Source organism: Doryrhamphus excisus, linkage group LG10 (assembly GCF_037039965.1).
Source record: "Doryrhamphus excisus strain RoL-2023G ecotype Guam linkage group LG10, RoL_Dexc_Guam_v1.1, whole genome shotgun sequence".
Classification (NCBI taxonomy): domain Eukaryota; kingdom Metazoa; phylum Chordata; class Actinopteri; order Syngnathiformes; family Syngnathidae; genus Doryrhamphus; species Doryrhamphus excisus.
The window spans coordinates 18,142,205-18,165,141 of record NC_136366.1 but is presented as its reverse complement, the minus strand read 5'-3'; the positions used below and the strand labels follow the sequence as shown (position 1 = coordinate 18,165,141).

Below are 22,937 nucleotides of genomic sequence, written 5' to 3'. Positions count from 1 at the left end.
ATATTTATTATAGTTTCATTTGGCTTATGTTTTCATTTTGAATCATTCCATAAGGTGGTGCCGTTTCCCTCGAGCCATAAATACCAGCTCCCTTAAAAGAGCTGAAATACCCATCACAAGCAGTCACCTGCAGCAGAATGAGCACTTCCTGTTTGGGTTTTTCATAGCAAAGCTACAACGAATGGGAGTTCGTTATAGTCCAATTGAATGGGAGTAAGACAAATATTGGCTACTTTATTTCAACTTTAAATTCAAGTCATGACTTATAAAGTATGTTTTGATTAATGGAGTTTAATCACCGCAAGTGTCAAAGGTATTGAAGCACTTTTTGGCTTGAATCTACTGGTTGTATTTAGTTGAATTATACCTGCTGAATAGTACATATAAATGACAACAATTTTAAATTAGGGTGACTATAGTTTGAAAACCTTGGCCCAGCAATGAGAGTCTAATGAAGTCTACTCAAACATAACCTTATCATTTCAGTACATTTAAAGCATTTTTATGAATACATGTTTACCTTAACAATAACCAAAGAAATAAAGATTAAAAAAAACAATAGTATGATAAAGGCTATAAATAAAGAATGACACAGGAAACTGAGGAAAAATGTGCCCTCTGAATTCCCAAATTTCCCAAGACTTTCCCAAACTCGGCAAGTGGCAAAGGCTGAACTTTTTTTTTATATGGTTTGCTTTTGGGGGAATTTTTGGCAAAACTAATTCACATAACCCCCAAAGATGATTTGTCCTCTATATCAGCAACCTAATGCTGCAACGACAAACATTGAAGACCAGTAAGTTTTCATCACTTTTTTTCCAAAAATAGCATGGCCAGGACAGGACGTGAAAATGTCCTGTCATGTCTCGGGCATGTTATGAATTTGAAAGATTCCGATTCTTTTCAGAGGTACGGTCATAAAAATTATGAGGGCGCTAACCAAAGAAATGTGTAAATGTCTTCATGTGGCTTTTTCATGATATGACCTTTTTATGAATGACTTATGAATTGATGATGAGCAGGGGCTGTAGTGGAACTGCACATTTGGCCGCCATGAAGAAACACTACTGGGAGGTTGCTGCACCTTGGCTAGATGTGGTGAGGAGGGAGGGAGGGAGTGGCTTCAACTTTGGACACTGTGGAGCCCTCATTGGAGTCGGCCAAGATGTGGCTCTACGTATGTTGTTTGTGAGTAGTGGATCCTGGGTACACCGACTGTAGTGGCACCAACCTGCCTTCTGGCCCCCACATCATACTCTCCAGCTCCTCTGGCTCTCTGGATGAGAGGCTGAAAGAACAGAATACTTTGCCGTTTTTACCTGAAAACGTGTCTGTGTGGATAGCCCCTTAATTACTGTAATAAAACAAAATGTAACATGAACAAAAAATGAACAAAGTGTCACACAGGCAGTCGCACAGAGCATTACTTAAAAAATTAATATGTGACAACATATGGACAAGTAAAGCAAAGACATTGATGATAAATATATACATTCTGGAGTACAATTTATTGACTAAAGTGCAGAATTAATAAAGATTTTTTTGATAAAGCTAAGTCACATTCAATGACTGAAATGTATTGCTGTATACTGTTGAGTTTGGCAACATCTTTATTGTTGTAGCGTCTTGTAGCGTCGTAGTCATTTCTTCATGAATTCAAGCTGCATCAATTTGTTGTGTTTTTTCCTTGTAGTTGTACATTTCCATTTTTTAGTGATGTAGATTTTAAAGTTGGCCTTGTACTTTTGGATTCTCATTGATGTAGACCAGGGGTGTCCAATGTGCTTCCTGGGGGACCGTGGCTGTTTTGTTTTTTTTTAGCGTGTGGTACATTCAAAAAATATAATTTAACAAGAAAACTAAAGAAAACATTGAAAAATCACCAGTCACTATAAGTCAGAAAGAGAAAAATGCATTTGATCTATGTCACAAAACAGTTTTTTTCTGCAATATATAATTTCTGAGTAAATCTGCATATGTTGCTTTAAAAAATATCAAAGTGGTCTTTGCATCCTTTCATTTTTGTGGTCCTCCCTGGAAAAACGTTTGGACTGATGTACAGTGTGGAAGGCATGTATCCATGTTGACATCCATATCCACCCCCTTGGATTACAGAAAGTTGGCCACCTGTTGAAGCGACATAATGCGTGTACTGTGGAGCCCAGTCACAAACCTATTTTTCATGTCTTCTTTTTCAAATCATTAATCCTGCATGGCATTTATGATATAATGCTTTCACTTTCTCTTCCAGCCCATCTACAATGTTTATTTACCAAGTGACCCTGTAATGTAGTATTTTGTTAAGTACTTCAAGTCATCACGTTCAACATCATTATACAAAAAAAGCCAAGAGTCATATATTTATTTACACTTTGAACATATTTGCTCAAATATGCAATCAGTAAACCTGGAAAAATACTTCCTAATATGACTGATTGAAGACTGTGACCCAAGTTATTCATTGACATCCAGTATGAAGCAAACATACGTATAAGTGATTCCTAACAGACAGATTTGACTGATTGCATTTTTTATTTTTCTCCAGCGGATGTGTTATCAGTCGTGTACGCTGTCAACAATTAACCATTATCTCTGTCATGACTGTATTCGTCTGACATCAATTCAGTCCGTGTTGCAGTTCCATATTGCATTTAGAAATATGGACAGCTGATAATGGACCAGGCAGGTCCGATGGCTTGAAGACAAACAGCATTTAAGGATGTAGCATGCACTTTGAACTTTGGTACCAACCTGTGGTGTCAGCTGATGGATGACATCCTGAAGGCAGCCAGCGAGTCATACATGATGACGATATTAAGATGTTGAATATACTGTATGGCCCTGTATGCAAGCATACCCAACAGAAAGGCACCATTGATATTTGTACACGCTAATATACACAGCTGTTACACACTTGTGTATGGCACTTCATCTACAAGACATGGACACATTTATACATTTTGTCATTTATAAAACTCTATGTTCACTACATCATTAAATGTCTGTACACAATAAATAAATGGCAGAAAATAAAGTTAAATAGTGACTGTTTTTTGGCCCTAAACAAGCATTTTTTTTCTTTCTCTTTCTGTCTGGTTTTACACAGTTCTTGGATCTGGTTTGGTGGTGTCACTGGATGACATGATTTGCAGGTCAGCATTCGGCGATGCCACCTTAGTCCTACTGCTATCCTTAACCCTGAACAGCAGCGCTTTAGCGTTGTTTCTAGAAAAAAAGGGTGTCTGATCTCCCTTTAGGATCTCAGTTTCACTGTCCAGTATGCTGTCAATACTGGACTCTTTATGATGCAGAACATGACCGTTCATAACGGCGGCTCCCGTGGAGCTGTAGTTATTAATCATGTTGTTGGCATTCACGAGCATCTCGGTGGATGCTGAGCTCACGCTAGCTGCAGCACTGACCGCGACACGGTAGTTGTCGTTCCCCCTGGCACACAGCGGGCTCGGTGGTAAGCTATGTGCCTCATGACCGTGGTTGTAATGTGCGCAGGTACTCTTCAGTTCATCTTGCTTCAAGCACTGCGGCGGCTGATGAGTCTTAGTCAACAGCAGGGGGCGCTTCTCCTCAAAGGGGCTGACAGCGACCGAGGGCACAGAGATGGCCAGGCTGGAAAGAGGGGCTGACATCTCTGATGGAGGAGACGTTGCCAGAGGGCTGAAAACAAACGAGGAAGGGTTATCACATGATTGAGACATGAATTTTCATTCATTCGTTCACTATGTGGGCTGGAGCCTATCCCAGTGTCTATCCTACCGTCTCCAATGAAAGGGGAACGGCACTTTTTTGGAATCATTCGCAACACATATTTCTTATCATCAATATAATTGTTCTTGCATGACCACTGCATGTAAGATATGAAACAATAAAACGCCATTTTTGTAGAGGGCTTCCATAATTTGGGAGTCTGGGAAGAAACCGGAGCTGAGCCCTAGACCACCTTGTTGTGAGGCAGACATGCTCGCTTCTACAAACACCTGCCATGTTGGCTACCGGTCAGCTGCCTCCAGAGTCCCTTGGGCCAAAAAGGCCTGATAGGACTCCTTCTTTAGCTTGATGGCATCCCTCACCGCCGACGTCGACCAACGGGTTCCGGGATTACCGCCATTATCGGCACTGACCACCTTATGGCCGCAGCTCCACTCAGCTGCCTTGAAAATAGAGGCACAGAACCTGGCCCACTCAGACTCAAAAAAATACACTTTTCATAATTGAAATTTAGTGTGGAAGTGGTATGTTTTTGCCATCTTTGTCCTTCTTCCCCACTTATTTTCAAACCCTTTGTAAAGTTTAGACTTAAAGCGGCGGCTGTGTCTTGTGTCAAGTCTTGTGTCAAGAGTTTCACAGTGTGGTCCGGAATTGTGATCAACTGTATTCAGAGATATTTTATGTATTTATTTCAGGGGAATTCCTATTCCTAATCCGTATTTCCGTGTACGCTTCCACTGCAAACAATTTGAATGATTGTTGACCTGACTTGTTCTCTGTCATGGAAAGCTGAAAGTGATCCTTTACCTTGTCATTTAAGGCAAATCCGTGTTGGAGTTGGGCGTGTCTCTGCACTTCTTTGACTGAGCACTTAGGTCTTTGGTGCCACCGGTGGCATTCAGGCGCCCCCTACGGGCTAGTGTGGCATGCTGGCTATTCTCCGCCAATGACGTCATTGAGACAGAGTCAGTGTCAGACACTACACTGTTGCTCCAGTCATTACTCCAGCTGTGGAGACAGGGAGGGGACGTTGTCATGGAGACAGTTCTCAGGCAGGACATTTTAAAATGAAATCACTTTTTAGCTTTGGAAGACATTTAAGGCTAAAAATGCTTCATGAATAACTGGTGTCATTTTGAAGGGAGTGGATGTTTACTGCCTGAGCTCCACAGTTGCTATTGGAGTTTTTGGCTCTTCAGTGCTTTTTTGTGCTTTCCTGACCACAGATCTTCACCACAAAAACGGGACTGTTTTTGCCATTTGTGAGCCAGTTCATAGCACAATAAATATGGTTATTATAGAGTGATGGGCATGTCCACGTTTGCGTCCTCAGACTACCAGTGACTACCAGGGACGTTGAAGTACTCCTTCCACCACCTGATTATATCCCAGTTGAGGTCAGCGGCCCCCACCCTCATTGCAACCAGGGTAGAGGTGGCATTGCTTCCCTAATTCAGGATAAATAATATCCTCCATATACCTTCTAAACACCATACTATATACTACATTCGATACGAAAACATTCCTTGATGAACACATTCTCATTTAATGAAGCCATTCCCGCTGTGACACACATTTAAACACTGGAGGCAGAATGTGAAGTCAAGTCCAATACAGCTGCCGTCGCTTACGTGATCATGGCTGAAAGGTGTGTTTATGACCAAATCTGAGTCACTGAGTCAAATCTCAGTGACCTTGATTGTGCTTTTCGTGTATAGTAATCCCTCATTAGTGCATATGCATTTATTGATTTATTACATCCGGACACAATCGTGATAAGTGTGTCATGTCTTTGGGTGAAAGACAGTGGTTCTCCCAAAGCAATCGTTTCCGCAACAGCAAGATTAGTGCCCGTTGAGATAACAACCAGAATGAAAACCACATTGCACCTCCAGTAGCTGAGGGTCGTACCCTTCTCTCTCCAGCACTCTGGAATCGACTTTACCAGGAAGGCTGAGGAGTGTGATCCTGTTTAGTTGGAACACGCCCTCCAGTCACCCTTCTTGAAAAGGGGGACCACCACCCAGGTCTGACAATCCAGAAGTACTCTTCCTGACAATGTTGAAGAGACACGTCAACCAAGACAACCCCTCAACATCCAGAGCCTCAAGGAATTTAGGGCAAAACTCGTCCAACCTCGTAGCTTTGCCACTGAGGAGTTTTTTTGACTAACTAAGATACCGAAGCCATGGTGATGGATCTTTGTGTCTTCAGACTCTGCTTCCTTTGTGAACGGTATGTTAGTGGGTTTGAGAAAAGTAGTCGAAAAAGTAGGTCCGGTCAGGAGGTCAGGAGGCCTCCATCCCTCATTCTGGGGCGTCAAATAGTTTGCAGAACCTCTTTGAGAATGACCAAAAATCAGGCTCCGTTGCCTCAACAAACTTCTCCACCACCAAAGCCACCTGCCACTTGGCCCGCTGGTACCTATCAGCTCCTTCAGAAGCCCAACAAATCTGATTTATTAACTAATATATTTTTGAAAAACCCAGGATTCTGGATTTATTATGAATCTACAGGTGGTTCTTGGGTCATTATGTTTATTGGTTTATTGTTCATCAGGTCGATATGATTGGTTTCATTTTTGCACTTCCTGGTGTCTGACAAGCACAAGGCACTTCTGGAGGCAGCACATCAAAGAAAAGGAAAGTGAAAGTGAAGAAGTGGAGAAATCCACATCGGTTGCATGTCTGTTCCGTGTTGCTGAAACAGTGCAACCATGATGAAGGGTAAAGATAGTATTCTTGAACATGAGAAAGGATCTGCTCCTACGGAATGGACAGTGATACATAAGCAGTGTAGTTAAGCCGGTCTGTCTTTCCTTCCCTTGCAATGCCCTTTTATGCTAAGAGTGCACTGGGCCGGCGCCAGTTGGTGCCAGTTTGCGCCAAAGATTATGTGATTGTCGCGTAGTGACTCGCTGTGGCGCCAAATTATGTTCGCTCTGCATGTTTGCCGTTATTCGGCGCCACAGCGAGGACGCACAGGACTCCTAACATCATTGCCGCAACTTGGCGCGTGCCATTACATTCCAGTGGATTCCAATACGTGGATTGTTTGTGACATTTGGTTCCACTTTGCGCTGATTGCTTGATGCAAGTGGTATGATGAAAATTTTAAACATTTTGAAAAATTCTTGCTGCCAAACTAAATTTTTGCTGCCGTTACGGGCCACCACGAGCCAGTTGGGAGGCAGTTTGAGCCACTGCACACCACAAGGCGCCACAGCAAATTGCGCAAACAGGCAACAACTGGGGCCGGCCCAGTGGACTCCTAGAATTACAGAGTCCAAGACAACAACAGGAATAAAAGTAAGGAGTTTGTCTGTTTCTTTATCCTGTATTAGTCTTTCTGTTACTGTATTGTATGTGTCCTCAATGTGGGCTATATACAGTGTGTGTGACGTAGGTGTTAATCTACATGTAAGTTTCCACTTACACGAGAGGTTGATTTAAATCACAGTCTACAAACCGAACTCGGGGACCCGTCTGTACAACAGCCTACAAAATTTTCTATGACAGTTTTGGTTTGTTTGGTTAAATGCATTTATCACATACTACAGTATTAATTGTCCCTGTACCCTAGAAACCGCCCATGAATGATACGGGAAAAGGCCGAAATGATACCGTGTCAAAGCCCAGGGCAGTGATACTGATAAAATATAGAGTTTAACCATGTCCAGTATCAGCCCCCGTAGCTGTCCACTCAGAGCGCGCTGCTCTGGTATCGTGCCCGTGAAACAACCAATCAGAGAACAGCGCACGAGTGCTTAGTGCCTAGTGCTTCTCCAGTCACCAAAAAACCCAAACTTGATTAATGGAACTTTAATTGTCAGACATTGATAAGATAAGACTGTTGATAAAATATTATTGTTGAATATTTTTGCAATTATTGTATTTACACTGTTTAGATATAATACATGTAATAAACTGAACATTTTCTGGAAACAAAATGGTCTTTTGATTAAATAGTACGTGATAATAAGCTCATGATTAAATAGTATGTGATAATAAGATCATCACATGGTTTGTCTGGTATCAGGCCAGGTATCATGCCCCCAAGTGTGAAGGTGATACCATGTAATAACCTATAAGTACCATATCCATTTGTCTCATTCCTGACGAGGAAATGATTAAAGGTTATTGAATGGAATACAGTAAATGTTTGTGTACATTTTCGGGTTAGCGTACAATATATTATTAGTATTGTAATACGAAAAAAAAAAGTGTTTTGTTTTTTTCCTTTCTGTAACAGATTAACAGACGCTAAGCAAGATTCCACCAAGTTAGATATCTGACGGCACTCCTTACCTTTGGCTGGAGATGTGGGTGAGTGTGGTAGGTTCTTGTGTTGATAAGGCGTATTTGCTTGTGGAGAATGTGGTTTCTGTCTCCTTCTCAGCCGCATGCCGGACTGTCCCGTTGCACTGCTATGGATAGAAAAGGACAACTGGGTAAGAGGAAGAGTAATCATCACATACGATGTCATTGATTGGACGTCAGTGAGTCCAAGCTCACATTGGTTTGCTGCAAATCTTGAAGAGGCAAATTGGAGACCTGCCGTCTGCTGGCTGATTTTGCCAGCTTGTTTCTCTTCTTCCTCAGGTTCTGCCTGAGGCGCTCATGGAGCTTCTTCCTCTGCTGCCTGTAAGGAAGAAACATACTGCATTCGGAGGCAGCTCAGATGACTTGCTTTACAAAAACCCTAAAGTTCATATGGCTTGGCTGTAGCAATGACCACAAATATTCATGTGGTCAAATACACACCACAATATAGTTATAGCGTCCAAAAGTAGAAGTTCCAAATCCATTCATGTCGAATGCTACATTCACTTGAAATTTGATTCAGAGAGCATATTAATTCATATTTAGCACAAGACACTAATGGGCGCTACAATCAAATCATGGAATGTACCTTTTGATGATATTCAATGAAACATGCAAATGTGGCATCAATTACTTTGTTTTGCAGTAGGCAACCACACACATGATTCCAACGACTAGGAGCGCAATGCAGATTCCTGTTATTGTTAAAATACGTTTCTGATACAGCTCCTCAGCTTCTGAAAAAGAGGACAGTCCAATCTTTAAACTTCACGTCTACAAATATGCTGTGTTCTATGTTCACATACAGCGCAGTGGAAAAGTGTTTGCCCCCTTCCTTGTTTCTTTTTTTATGTTTGTTACACTTAAATGTTTCAGATCATCAAACAAATTTTAATATTAGTCAATGACAACAACTGAATACAGTTTTTAAATGAAAATTTTTACAATTAAGGGAGACAAAAAATCTCTTAGCAGCAACAACTGCAATCAAGCGTTTTTGAAACCTTGCAATTCGTCTCTTCCAGCGCTGTGGAGGAATGTTGCCCCACTCATCTTGCAGAATTGTTGTCATTCAGCCACATTGGAGGCTTTTCCAGCATGAAGCCTTTTAAGGTCATGCCATAGCGTCTCAATAGGATTCAGGTCAGGACTTTGACTAGGCCACTCCAAAGTCTTCATTTGGTTTTTCTTCAGCCATTCAGAGGTGGACTTGCTTGTTTTGGATCATTGTTCTGCTGAAGAACCTAAGTTTGAGCTTGAGGTCAAGAACAAGATGGCCGGATATTGTCCTTCAGGATTTTTTGGTAGACCATCACACTACCACCACCATATTTTACTGTTGGTGTGATATTCTTTTTCTGAACTGCGGCGTGACTTTTTTTTCAGATTTAATGGGTTCACACACCCTCCAAAAAGTCAACTTTTGTCTCTTCAGACCACAGAGTATTTGGGGGATCATCAAGATGTTTTCTGGCAAAATTGAGACAAGACTTAATGTTCTTTTTGTTCAGCAGTGGTTTTCGCCTTGGAAGCCATCCAGGTTGTTTCTTATGGTGGAGTCGTGAATACTGACTTTAATGAACTGAGGCAAGTGAGGCCTGCAGTTCTTTGGATGTTGCTGTGGGGTCTTTTGTGACCTCTTGTGCTCTTTGATTAATTTTGGTTGACTGGCAACTCCTGGGAAGATTCACCACTGTTCCAGGTTTTTGCCATTTGTGGATAATGGCTCTCAATGTGGTTGGCTGGAGTCCCAAAGCTTTAGAAATGACTTTATAACTTTTTTCACACTGTTTGATCTCTCTTACTTTCTGTCTCATTTGTTCTTGATTTTTTTTTAGATCTCAGTTGTTGGTCTACTTCACTTTGTCAAGCAGGTCCTATTTTAGTGATTTATTGATTGGGAACATGTGTGGCAGTAATCAGGCCTGGGTGTGGCAGAAGAAATTGAAGTCAGGTAGTTATGTTTTAACTGGGATCAAGTAACTTTTTCACATAGGACCATGTCGGTTTGGATTGTTTTTCTCCCTTAATAATAAAAAGTTTTATTTAAAAACTGCTTTTTGTGTTCAGTTGTGTTGGCATCGACTAACATTTCAATTTGTTGGATTATCGGACCCATTTAGGTGTGACAAACGTGCATAAAAAATAAGAAATCAGAAAAGGTGCAGAAAAAACACTTTTTCACACCACTGCATATACATAGAACATAGTACATAGACATAAACATGAAGTACATGAACAACCATATACCACAGTAACAAGGGAAGATCATACTGACATGTGTAAATAAATGGGGTGTTGATGATAATCTAAACATTGATTGATTACAGGAAAGGTGATCTTCTACAGGTGCGTGCAGTCAATACATTTGGAGGGCTAATTCCCAAAAGGTGCTAAACCATTTGTTAAATAGTAAAATCAAGGTTGTTTTTTATGCTTAATATTTTTATCATTAATTTTTGTACCATTTTCATATATTTTACCACCAGAAAGTTTGTGCTTTTTTGCAATTTTATTTTTTTATGCTGTCCGAGGTCTCACTTTACAATAAGGTACACAAAAATACAGTAGTTACTGAGGAACTAACGAAGAAGTAATTAGGAATGAATTACTAATGCACATAAACTTAAAGTAGTAACTGAGGAACTAATGAAGAAGTAATTAGTAATGAATTACTAACGCAAATAAACTTAAAGTAGTAACTGAGGAACTAATGAAGAAGTAATTAGGAATGAATTACTAATGCACATAAACTTAAAGTAGTAACTGAGGAACTAATGAAGAAGTAATTAGGAATGAATTACTGACGCACATGAACTTAAAGTAGTAACTGAGGAACTAATGAAGAACTTACAGTATGAGGAACTAATGAGTAGAGTTGTTACTGAGGAACTAAGGCACATGAATATTGAGTAGTTACTGAGGAACTAATGAAGAACTAATGAGTAGTGGTTAGGGTTAGGTAGGAATGATCCTCATTATACTGTAATTTTGTATACCTTATTCTACAGTTTTACCCTTTCTTATGAAGACAGTGTACCCTACTTGGTTTCAGACCAGTCCTTGATAATATATTTATATATATATATATATATATATAATTATACTTGGAATACTTTTGTAGATAGACCAGTTAAACCTGTTTACCACCTCCCTGTGTGTAGCCTTTCTCTGGGTACTCCGGTTTCCTCCCACATTCCAAAAACATGCTAGGTTAATTGGCAACTCCAAATTGTCCATAGGTATGAATGATTGAGGCGAGACTGGCCCCCAGTCAGGGTGTACCCCGCCTCTCGCCTGAAGTCAGCTGGGATAGGTTCCAGCATACCCTCGCAACCTTAGCAAGGATAAGCGGCATTAAAAAGTAGATGTCCATCGATGTCCATTATTGTAAACTTCACTTGCCATCCGTACCCAAAGGTTCTCAGTTGGATTTAGATCAGGGGAAGGATCTAAATTCAGGATGGTCCAAAGAGTGAACTCATTACTCTGGAAGAAGTCCTTTGTCAGGTGGGTATTGTGAACTGCAGCGTTCCCATAGCCAGCAGTGTTCCACTGAAGGAAAAAGCACCCCAGATCATGATGCCGCCCCTCTACTGAGCCCTGTAGATAACATCTCAGGTGGGATCTCCTTGTATGCTGGTAACGTTGGAAGCCATCAGGACCATCAAGGTTACATCTTTTTTTCATCAAAGAAAACTTTCTTCCACCTTTCAGTGTCCGATGTTTGGTGTTCTTGTGCAAATTCCAAATGGGCAATTTTGTTGCGTTGTAGAAGACGGGGCCTTTTAAGACATTTTTGTTCTTACAACCCTTCTATTGCAGATACTATATGATGATTATTGGACTCCGCTCGGCAGAGGTACGTAATAACCTTCATTTGGGCCGAGGGTGGTTCTGTGTCTTGCTCTTGTTAAGGGGCTTTGGTAATTGCTTGAACATAGATTTCAAATATCACAGAGGAGTGGATGAGAGAAGATCTTAACTTGCTTCTGCAGAAAGTTTTGCTCTGTTGCCATGTTGTTGATTGTCTCAAGTCTTTACCCTCAACTCTAGAGTCAAGTAAGAGTCAAGTCAGGAGACAGGTTGACTCAAGTCAGAAATCAAACGCTGTTGACTTGAGCCCCGCTGTTTAGTGTCCCCAAAATAAAATGCTACTTTAACAATGTATCGATTAAATATTCATTCATTCATTCATTTTCTACCGCTTTTCCTCACGAGGGTCGCGGGGGTGCTGGAGCCTATCCCAGCTGTCTTCGGGCGAGAGGCGGGGTACACCCTGGACTGGTGGCCAGCCAATCACAGGGCACATATAGACAAACAACCATTCACACTCACATTCATACCTATGGACAATTTGGAGTCACCAATTAACCTAGCATGTTTTTGGAATGTGGGAGGAAACCGGAGTACCCGGAGAAAACCCATGCATGCTCGGGCAGAACATGCAAACCCCACACAGATATGGCCAAGGGTGGAATTGAACCCTGGTCTCCTAGCTGTGAGGTCTGCGCGCTAACCATTTGACCACCGTGATGTAATTCACACATTTGTTGTTTGCCCTTAAATGTGAGTGTGTCATACTTGTGTAGAGCTGCCCTGCTGCTGCCTGTCTGCCATTTCTTAGTATGAACTCATCAGACTCTGCCAACGTTGCATTCATTATGAGTCTCCTCTCCAACAAGGCCTGGGCCATTGGGATATTGCTGTAAGCAAAGCCAAATCCGCTACACCAACGTCACTCTCAGTATTTTTGTCAGAAATTAGCAACGTTTTTGACCACCCAATTAGGGGTCATCATTACTCGATATCAGACCGAAGGAGCGACCTGTCGCTGCCATTGACTTCCATGCTAAGTCGCAGCTAAGAGTATATTTCCTCTTCCCTGGCCAAAGGCCTTGGACCATCTTCGTCACCACTTGGAGCAGGTTTCCTTTGTGTTACGAAGGACAAGTCACTTTGGCCGTGTAGATACTACCGGGGCCTGGCAGTGTTTCAGAACCTAATGATGTCCTCAGAGACATGTTGACCAGTTTTGTTTTGTCCATTTGGATGAAATTGACAGGAGCACATCCAACGCATATGTCTGGTCAACACATTTGTGAATTCCATTTGTCGTCTGTCTGACTGCTGGGGTGCATCGTGGACGAGGGCAGGTTGAGAGCCGATCCCACCAAGATCCAGATGGTGGCCTTCTTGTGGGACCATATGAAGTGGACGCCATCATTAACGGCTCCTCAGTGAAGCTGAAGCTATCATCATCGCTCAAAGTCCACCCAGTGTTTCGCGTGTCACAATGAAGCCTGTATCCACGAGTCTACCGTGCCCTCCTGTCGAGCCTTTGCCTCCGCTGCATCTGATCAATAGTCTGCCTGCTTACACTTTTACAGTTAATCACAGTTATTTCAGACTCCAGAAGACGGGGTAGAGAGGTGCAGTGTCTGGTCCACTTCAAAGGGTACAGTTCGGAGGAGCGCTCCCAGGTGCCCCGCTCCTGTATCCTTGACCCATCCCTCATCTGTGATTTCCATTCTCTCCACCCTGTTAAGCCAGGTAAGTTGGCAGGAGGCATCTTATGGGGGAGGGGGGGGGTTCTGTCATACTCTGTAGTGCTGCAATTAGCATTTGACCTTCTTAAGCTTGACTGTGGGACTGCACGGCGAGTGGTTAGTACGCAGGCCTCACAGCTAGGAGACCGGGTTCAGTTCCACCCTCGGCCATCTCTGTGTGGATTTAGCATGTTCTCAAACAAACAAATGTATGTAGCTCCTATGGACATGACATGGCAGCTAACAGTCTGTCATCTTCTTCCTCGGTTACAACCCACACTGCCTGTTTTTAGTGCGTACGTTTTTGGGGGATCCGTTTGTTCCATACACTCGTCTAGCAGCTTGGTCCCACTGCAGAAATCAGTGCGCAAGATGTTTGTTTGTCCCCCTGTTGAAGGCCGGATGGCTGAAATGTGTTGAGGTTGATTGAGGTCCACTAAGACATGCCATAAAATAATGAAGGCATTTTAACAGAATTAGAGTGACTTGGATTTTATTTTACAATTTTTGGATTAAAGAAACTGACATCTAATGACCAGTCTAGAATACTTCTTACCATCAAGGTCTTTGAATGCATCTTCTCAGGTTATTTATATTTTTGTTCATTTGGCCATTTCTATGCTTGAGGATTGTTAATTCAGGTGAAATAATGCAAAATAGGCACATTTTGGGCTAATAATAGGCTGTATGAAACAGCATGGTTTATTAATATATTGATATATTGTTTATATTATGATAAAGTGAAGCCGTGAAATTCGAAGCGCAATGTGACAAGGGACGACTATTCGTATATCTTTAATATGACCACACTCTCAGGAACCTGTTTTTCCGGTTCTTAGTAATAAAGTACCTGAGATTTCACTATTTCACCATCAACATTATGTATTATGAGAGGAGACATAAGTGCTAGTTGTTTATGTCCAAATTCTGTGCATCTTTACCGCTTCAATTTATTAAGTGCTTTAGGAAGGCAGTCATAAATGACATTGACATTGTCCCAGGGGTGGAACTATGGCGGCCATAGCTGAGTTCCCATGAGGGCTGTAACCCCCCCCCCATCTGTGGGGGTTGCTAAAACATCCATTATTTTAATGAAAAACTGTAACTAGTGTTAAAGTGCAAAAGCGGAGGACTGGGAGAAACCCAGAAAAACTATTCTGTCTGCATAACTGCAGTCAGGGGGGAGGCAGGGGATTGATGACATAAAATAAACGTCACTATCATCCCTTGCTACATTGGAGTTCTAACATTTTTTTATTAAAAAATATTATTGTGAATTAAAAAGTTATCACTGTTTCCTGGTTAAATATGTTGTATTACTGTCAATGGTAACAAGCTGATGTCTAAGATGGCTTAGTTTATACTATTAATATTCAATCGTACTTTGCAGAATTCCACTTATCGCGGTCAGGTCTGTGTTTTTAGCACTAGCTAGCAGCAGGCGAAATGCATTGAAGATATTTTTATTCTCTGCTGAATGAATTAATGAATTTATTGTACATCCAAGCTCACCAGAAGGTAATCAGACATTTACACCAAAGTATCAGAGCTTTTTCTGGAGCAGGATTGCATCTATGTACTTCATATACATACAAAACGTAAGACAATTTATTTTTAGGGACTGAGAAGTATATGTAAACAATGTGAATTATGTTCTGGGTTTGCTTTTCTCGCAATGATAATTAACATCAAAAAACATCAGTGGTAAAACGGTGCTTTTAATGTACCCACTTTAATGGTCATGGTCATTGTCTCATCTGTGTGTGTGTGTGTGCGCACAAACATTGTCACCTTTAATGTCATTGTGAAGGTCAATTTGTTCCCCCCTCATTCAGCATGTGCGTATGCGAGTGGATAGACACTTATTTTTATCATGTGCGCACCTGAATAGATTAGCATATGTATGTATGTTAATAGACAGGCAACATTTTACATTACACAAATTAAAATCTGTGAACATGAAAGATAATCTTTTTTAAAAATCTCACTTTTTCACCCAATTCTTTTAAAAATCATAATAATGAAATATGATTTCAGTCATGATAAACACTGCATGCAGCTTTAATAAGTGTAATAAATATAATAAATAAATAAGAAGAAATAAATAAGAAATTGAACATGCAAATAAATTATATTAGCACATATTGTAGGTTTACAGTAAAACATAATACTGAAGAACTCAGGTACTCTGAGGGAGGCATGCAGCAATAAAAAGCAGAGAGAAGTAGAAATGGACGTACTGTAAAAGCTGGCCATTACATAGTTTTGGCAGCGATCACCAGTAAATTCATTTGGACACCTGATTAGGAGAAAAGAGAAAAAAGACAAGAAGCGAGAGGCAGTTAGTTTATAAAAGCAAGGAAGAACCCACATTGGTCATCACTGGTGTTTGAATGAAGGGCCATGAGACAAATATGTCTAAAATCCTTCAAGTCAGAGAGTTTGGGAATACCTGAAAGGCAGCAGGCTGAAAAGTGCATGTACACAAAAAGGCAGCCACTTGGGACTTTATTCTGATCTCAACACATCAGCAGTAGCGCAACATCATATATCTATCTCAAAAACACGTTCTCCAGCACACTGGTGCCTTCACAGACACTCATCAACGTCTTTACACCGCGTCGATGTGTGGCCTAAATAAACAGATGGACATAAAAAACAATAAGTGGATACTTATTGCTTCATATAACACACACAAACCATGTGAATTCAACAGAAGGGGGAGGCTGCATCTGCGCTTCAGAAGGCAGCGGATGTGGATAGAGGGGCCCAGCAGGGGCGGGCAAACTGGCTTTTCGTTTAGGTTTTCAGTTACTGATGTGAGAAGACTACAAATAAATGCATTGTGAGATACAAAAGGTGAGTTGTGGATACCATCATTTTGTTCATGTTCTGGTAAAACAAGCTTTGTCTGGCTTGAAGTAAGCTATGAAAATAAATGTTACAAAAAAGAAGCTCTCTCAACAAAAACCTTGGTGACGCCTAATATTAGCACATATGTCCACTGTAGGTGCACAGTAGCACATACAGTGCATGTATGTGATCGGTATTGGTATCGGCATTTCACTAATGGATTATCAGGATCGGCAGCATTCAACCCAGATCAGAACATCCCTAATACAAATATATATAATATTGTCCTGTCACAGTAAACACAGTAGAAATTGATTTCAGACATACATACAGTAATCCCTCGCCACTTTGTATTTTGAATTTCACAGCTTCACTACAGTTTCATGGTTAAATACGGTGTATTATTTGTAAAAAAGTTATCTATTTCAGCAAATTGTACATATTTATTGGCTAAATTAAACGCGTTCAGAAATGGCTAAATGAAATAAAATAGAAGACACATTCAAAGACATTGTGATGATATGTAGTATACTACACTGGTCACTAAGTGCCATTAATGTTACTCAGGTCTTGGTGTGACACACAAGCACCAGACTTTTTTTTTTGGAAGGTTTGAATGATCTCAACCGGCGCAATAATCCATAGCTACTGTTGCAGCCGTAATCAACGCCAAGCTAAAACTCAACTCTGAACCCTTGACGTCACTTCCGGAACACCTTTACAGCAACACACACAAGTCTTAATAACGTCTTATATGGCGTGTGTTCTCTTTTTACTATATAGGGTAATACAAGAGACTATAGGGGCGTTAGTCATGTCTAGAGGGTTCGAATATTGTTCAAAAAATGTATTTAGAAGGTCATTAAGAGGTTTTCTATGCTCAGACTTATTCAATTTATAAATACAAAGAAAAATGTACTTATCACAGTCAGGTCTAAAACCAATTAACTGTGATACATGAGGGATTACTGTGTTTGAAAATGGTGATTAATCATGATTAGTTAATTTGAAATGATGAGTCACAAGTGACAATCTAGCATCAGACATGCAGACGTGTTAGCCTCCATTTTGGTGTCAGGTGGGTGAAGCTGTATGAAAAATGAGTAGTAGTTTGTAGTGTTAAACGCAGTTTTGATGGGGGGCAGCATGACGGCACATGACGTAATGGTAAGTACATGCAAGTTTCAGTGCATCATTCCTCTCATAGGAACCAGATCATAGATCTAAGACAACAGCAAGAAAGATGATTTTCTTATCTCCAAATGCATCCGTCATACCATCGCTCTCATAAGAACGATGGATTTCTTAGTTTGTTGACAAGATCAAATATGATAGGGGTGGAACACCAGTAATGACATGTGGGACTGCATACAAGGGTCACATACGTTTCGGGTTTGAGACTTTCTTAAGCACAGCTTGTTCACATCGGTGCCCAGTGAATCCGGTCAAGCACCTGGTCAATGGGTAGAAAGGACAAGAGATAACAACACTGACATGTTACACACAGGACAAACAAGATGGACTCACACCAACAATGGAAGTCAAATCTTACATCATTGGTTTTTCACAATTGCAGTGGAGAGTGAGTGAGCGAGCTAGATTCATAACCTGGGAAGCAACAAACACTTTCCACATTTCTCTCTTCACCTTTCATTCATGGATAGAGTTAATGCAGCACACTTAAGTAGTATGCCATGTCCAGCACCTGGACAGCGCCATGAAACAATGGTCAGGCCACCCGCCTCACAGCCATCTGTGTCATGCCCTCACATGCTGGTCAAATAGAACCGATCCCGAACATCACAGCAACATTCATTTTAGAGAAACTAGTGTGGAACTACTTGGGATATTTCAAACACATATCACATAAAGTATCACTGTATTTTTACACTCTGCTACCTACTGTGATGGCGGAAGTCCCACCAAATGGTTGACCCTAGGAGGTTATCTAGCATGGGTGCGACAAACCATGCCAGAGGAATGGGTGTGTAGGCTAACCCCCACACATGAGGGCGGCATCAGGGGAGTGACAAGAATGTCTCTTTTCTATTGTAATGTAATTCATTTGCATGCTATGGAGTATAAAAGTTCCCGCCAAGAGACCACTCTTTGCCAGACACCTACAGACCGCCATGCATACGGTGTGTTGTCTGACCCCTTTGTTTTGCAAAGGTCATAAAAACTGCCAGAGTTCTGTATTTATTTCAGGCATTCTCTATCCTACTTAGGATAATATAAATTTTTTCCACAACCCTACTTTTTATACATACATCTTTTCATCAACTTCACCGGAAATACAGTGAAAATACAGTGAAACTTTGGTTAGTGTACGCCCTAGTTATCTACTTTTTTGTGATTTTTCGGTTAATGTACAAAAAATTTGCACCAAGATTTAGACTCGGTTTTCGAACATATTCCGATTAGCTATTTGTCGCATTATTAACACACTGCATGAGTCCAACTGAGCATTTTTATGACAAAATGTCCTCATAAGCAGTTTGCTAATATATGGAAACAGGAAGCGAAAGTCAGCTCTGTCGCCCATTTTTGTAGTTCTTTGCTATCTAACAGAGTTATGCCACAGGTATCAAATATGTTGTCACAAAACATGTTTTTATAGTTTTACAATTATAATTTCCGCACATACAGTAAAACTATTCTAAGTGCATATATATATATATATATATATATATATATATATATATATATATATATATATAGGTATAAATTAACATTTGAAGCGGAACTGCACTGGAATTTTTCCCATCATTCTCATGGAATGGAAGTGTCGAGGAGAGGTAGCAGTAGAGTTCCTGACCGGGTTGTTCAATAGGATCTTAGGTGATGAGAAGATGCCTCAGGAATGGAGGAGAAGTGTACTGGTGCCCATTTTTAAGAACAAGGGTGATATGCAGAGCTGTGGCAACTACAGAGGTATAAAATTAATGAGCCGTACAATGAAGTTATGGGAAAGAGCAGTTGAAGCTAGACTAAGGGACAAGTCAGCCTTTGTGAGCAGCAGTATAGTTTCATGCCAAAAAAGAGTACTACAGATGCAGTATTTGCTGCCAGGCAGGATGAAATGGGAACGGGTGGACAAACGTGACAGGAAGCAGAACCGGAGGTAGCAGAGATGAGGTTGCTGAGGTTCATCTTGGGAGTGACCAGGATGGATAGGATCAGAAACGAGTACATCAGAGGGACATTACATGTTAGAGGCCTTGGAGAGTCAGAGAGGCCAGACTGAGATGGTTCGGACATGTCCAGAGGAGAGATCATAGATCTATTGGTAGAAGGATGCTGCGTTTAGAGCTGCCAGGTAGGAGGCGTGGAGGAAGACCAAAGAGGAGGTTTATGGATGTAGTGAAGGAGGACATGAGGGTAGTTGATGTGAGAGAGACAGATGCAGAAGACAGGGTTGGATGGAGGAGATTAATTTGCTGTGGCGACCCCTGAAGGGAAAAGCCCAAAGAGAATGAAGAAGATTTCCAATCCTTATGTTGCAACATGAAGACAGATTTCTTTCACTTTTCTGTGCACACCAGGACAGTGCAACGCCACAAAACAACTTAACATGAGCAGGCTAACAACGCACATCATTGGGACACACCTATTTTGACTACAAAGCCCTTTGAAAAAAAAACCTCTAACGGCATTTTATTGTTTGATATACATGCTGTAATCATGCAAGAACAGGTACATTGATAACTACCATAATACTTACAATATCTTGCCATATTTTGATTATTTAAAACAGTGCCGAACTTCTTTCCTTGGCACATTGATTTCACATCACAGCCCGGATCTTACGATGGCTGTGTCTTCCAGCAAAAGACGTGTGCTCCAGTCCTCAGGTAAAACCCGCTGACAACAAATGAGCATCTTGTTGAGTCTTCATAGCGAAATTGAGAGCTAGGTATCCTAGCGAGGGGTTGTGTTAGTCTGCCGAATAAAAATAGTTTTTCATGTTAGCTGCTACAATAATAATATTGCTGTAGCTTGGTTAATATACAAGTCCATTTGTAAATGGAATACTGTTTTTTTAGTTGTTTTTTTTGTGAACAAAGGAAAACAAGTTAGTATAAGATAGTTAACAACTGACGTCATGGGACGCTAAAGCCCTAACAAAAAGAAACAAACTAAGAAAAACACCAAAAGTGTTCCATTTACATAATTGACTCTAATATTAACCAAGCAACAGCAATATGGTTATTATGGCAGCTAACATGAAAAACTATATTTATCTGGTGAACTAGTTCTCAATTTCGCTACAAAGACTCAACAAGATGCTAGTTTACTGTCAGCATTTTTTACCTGAGGACTGGAGCACACGTCTTGTGCTGGAAGACACAGCCATCCCAAGGAGAGCGGACATCGAAAGTGTTTTCGCTGTTGTTGACGTGAGTAGCGTTAGCTATATGGACTCTGTGAAATCAATGCGCCTGGGACAGAATTTCCGGTAATCATCAAAATACGGCAAGATACTGTGAATATCACGTTATCATCAATGTACTTGTTCATGCATGATCACAGCATGGATATTAAAATAATTACGTTGTTACAGGTTTTTTGTAGAGGACCTCACAGTCGAAAAACCTCCCAATGACGTGCATTGTTAGCTAGCTCATTTGTCATATTAGAAGAAAAGAGAAAGAAATATGTGTTCATGTTTCACATAAGTATTGTGGATAAGTTGGTATTTAATTAAAAATGATCGTAGTGTGTGAGTGTGAATGGTTGTTTGTCTATATGTGTCATGTGATCGGCTGGCGACTCGCCTGAAGACAGCTGGGATAGGCTCCAGCAACCCTCGTGAGGATAAGCAGTAGAAAATGGATGAATGAATGAATGATAGTGGTGATGGCCACAAGGATGCCCCCAGTAATTGTGGGCCCCATGGGTGGCCACTGGGACCCAGGTGGAAGTTTGCAGCTGTTTTTTTTTAATTACAAAATGAGGAAATTTTTCACATGTGAAAATTTATATTATAAGTGAAGTTGTGAATATTGTGACTAAGTGACTATTTCAACATGATTTTAGACGGCAAAGTTGAATGTTACGGATGGAAAGGGTGAACTTATGTGACCGAGCAAGCTACCTAAAATAGAACAGAATGCCTTTGTGAATGTATTATTTATTATTTATTAATCCCAGAGTGGGACAATGTCACAGCAGCAGTGTAGTAGCACGCAAGCATCAATACCTGCAATGTTGCCTGCACCTTCTCAAGATTTTGGCAAAAAACCTAGCCGCCAAAAAAAAGGTCATGTTGGTGCAAGAGAAGGCTGAGCCCCTCATTAGGGTCACGGGTGAGCTGCAGCCTATCCCAGCTGACTTTGGGCGAGAGGCAGGGTTGGTGAGGTCCTCGGGTAACCACAGAGCACATACTGTATATACAAACAAGCATTCACACTCCCAATCACACCTATGATTTCAAGTCTCCAATGATGCTAACCAATATTCCGCTGTGCTACTACAGTATGTACTGTATGTATTTTGCTATTTACTTATTATTTACTATTTACTTATTATTTATTTGAAACTTACAAGGTTTTCAAATGAAGTGGGGAAGAAGGACAAAGTAAGAAACCAGAAACATACCACTTCCACAAGGAATGGGAGAACTATCATGCCATCTCTATCAGGAATGCCATGCAGTGTGAAGGGAATGTAATCTAATGTCCTGTCTCATCGACTCATCAACTGATGCCTTGTGACCAGTACTACATATAACTTGTCTATCAATATTGCTTGACTAATAATAGTCCATAGTCAACCATAATGAAGAATGAAGCCTTATGTTATTGAGTATGAGTAGCGATATGATTTAGCACAGTATACAGATATGGCACATATTTGATATTCATATTCAAATTCAAATTAACTGAAGACATTATTCTTTACAAAAACACAATATGGCCGCGAGATCAACACCGACACCACCTTCATGTTTTGCCATGAGTTATTAGTGTTTCTCAACTCAAGTCTCTGCTATTCTTTTCCACTTTGAAAAGGAAAGTCAGAAACAGTATTGAATTTAAGAATTAACTCATAGCAAAACACAAAGTCCATGTTGATCTAACCGCTACATCATGTCTTTTGCAACAATCATGTCTTCAGTGAGAGTAAAAGTAGCCTTCACATGTTAATTTAGCTTTCATTCATCATTCGTATTGATTTTTTATAGTTTTCTGAATGTAAAACTATAATTGCAAAACTATAAAATTGTGTTTTGTGTTAACAGTTTAGTTAGCAAAGAACTAGAGCTAACTGCTGATGATATCATAGACTGGCAATGGAGCTGACTTCCACTTCCTGTTAACATGTATTAGCAAGCTGCTAACACGGAGGTTCATTCATTCATTTTCTACCGCTTATTCTCACGAGGGTCGCAGGGGTGCTGGGGCCAAGTTGTTTAAATGACTCTTGTAAGTGAACAATGAGTTCTGAGTCACAAGTATCCGAATACAGTAATCCCTCTTCACTT

At 40.7% G+C, this 22,937-nt stretch overlaps 1 protein-coding gene across 7 annotated transcripts in view; it reads right to left on the bottom strand.

Annotated features, from left to right (window-relative positions):
- Positions 1–1,645: 1,645 nt before the first annotated feature.
- nrg1 (neuregulin 1) overlaps positions 1,646–22,937 on the bottom strand; it is a 31,152-nt gene continuing 9,860 nt past the window's right edge. The window contains exons 4-9 of one of the 7 annotated variants that reach the window (XM_058064450.2): positions 17,836–17,903; positions 8,683–8,785; positions 8,241–8,367; positions 8,034–8,152; positions 4,534–4,734; positions 3,530–3,675 (exon numbers count right to left, since the gene is read on the bottom strand). In XM_058064450.2, the coding sequence (XP_057920433.2) occupies positions 4,542–4,734; positions 8,034–8,152; positions 8,241–8,367; positions 8,683–8,785; positions 17,836–17,903 (610 nt within the window). In that variant the 3' untranslated portion in view covers positions 3,530–3,675; positions 4,534–4,541. Of the gene's footprint in view, positions 3,676–4,533; positions 4,735–8,033; positions 8,153–8,240; positions 8,368–8,682; positions 8,786–15,837; positions 15,897–17,835; positions 17,904–22,937 lie in introns of all 7 variants that reach the window. The other 6 variants (XM_058064451.2, XM_058064452.2, XM_058064446.2 and 3 more) reach the window with 6 other exon arrangements.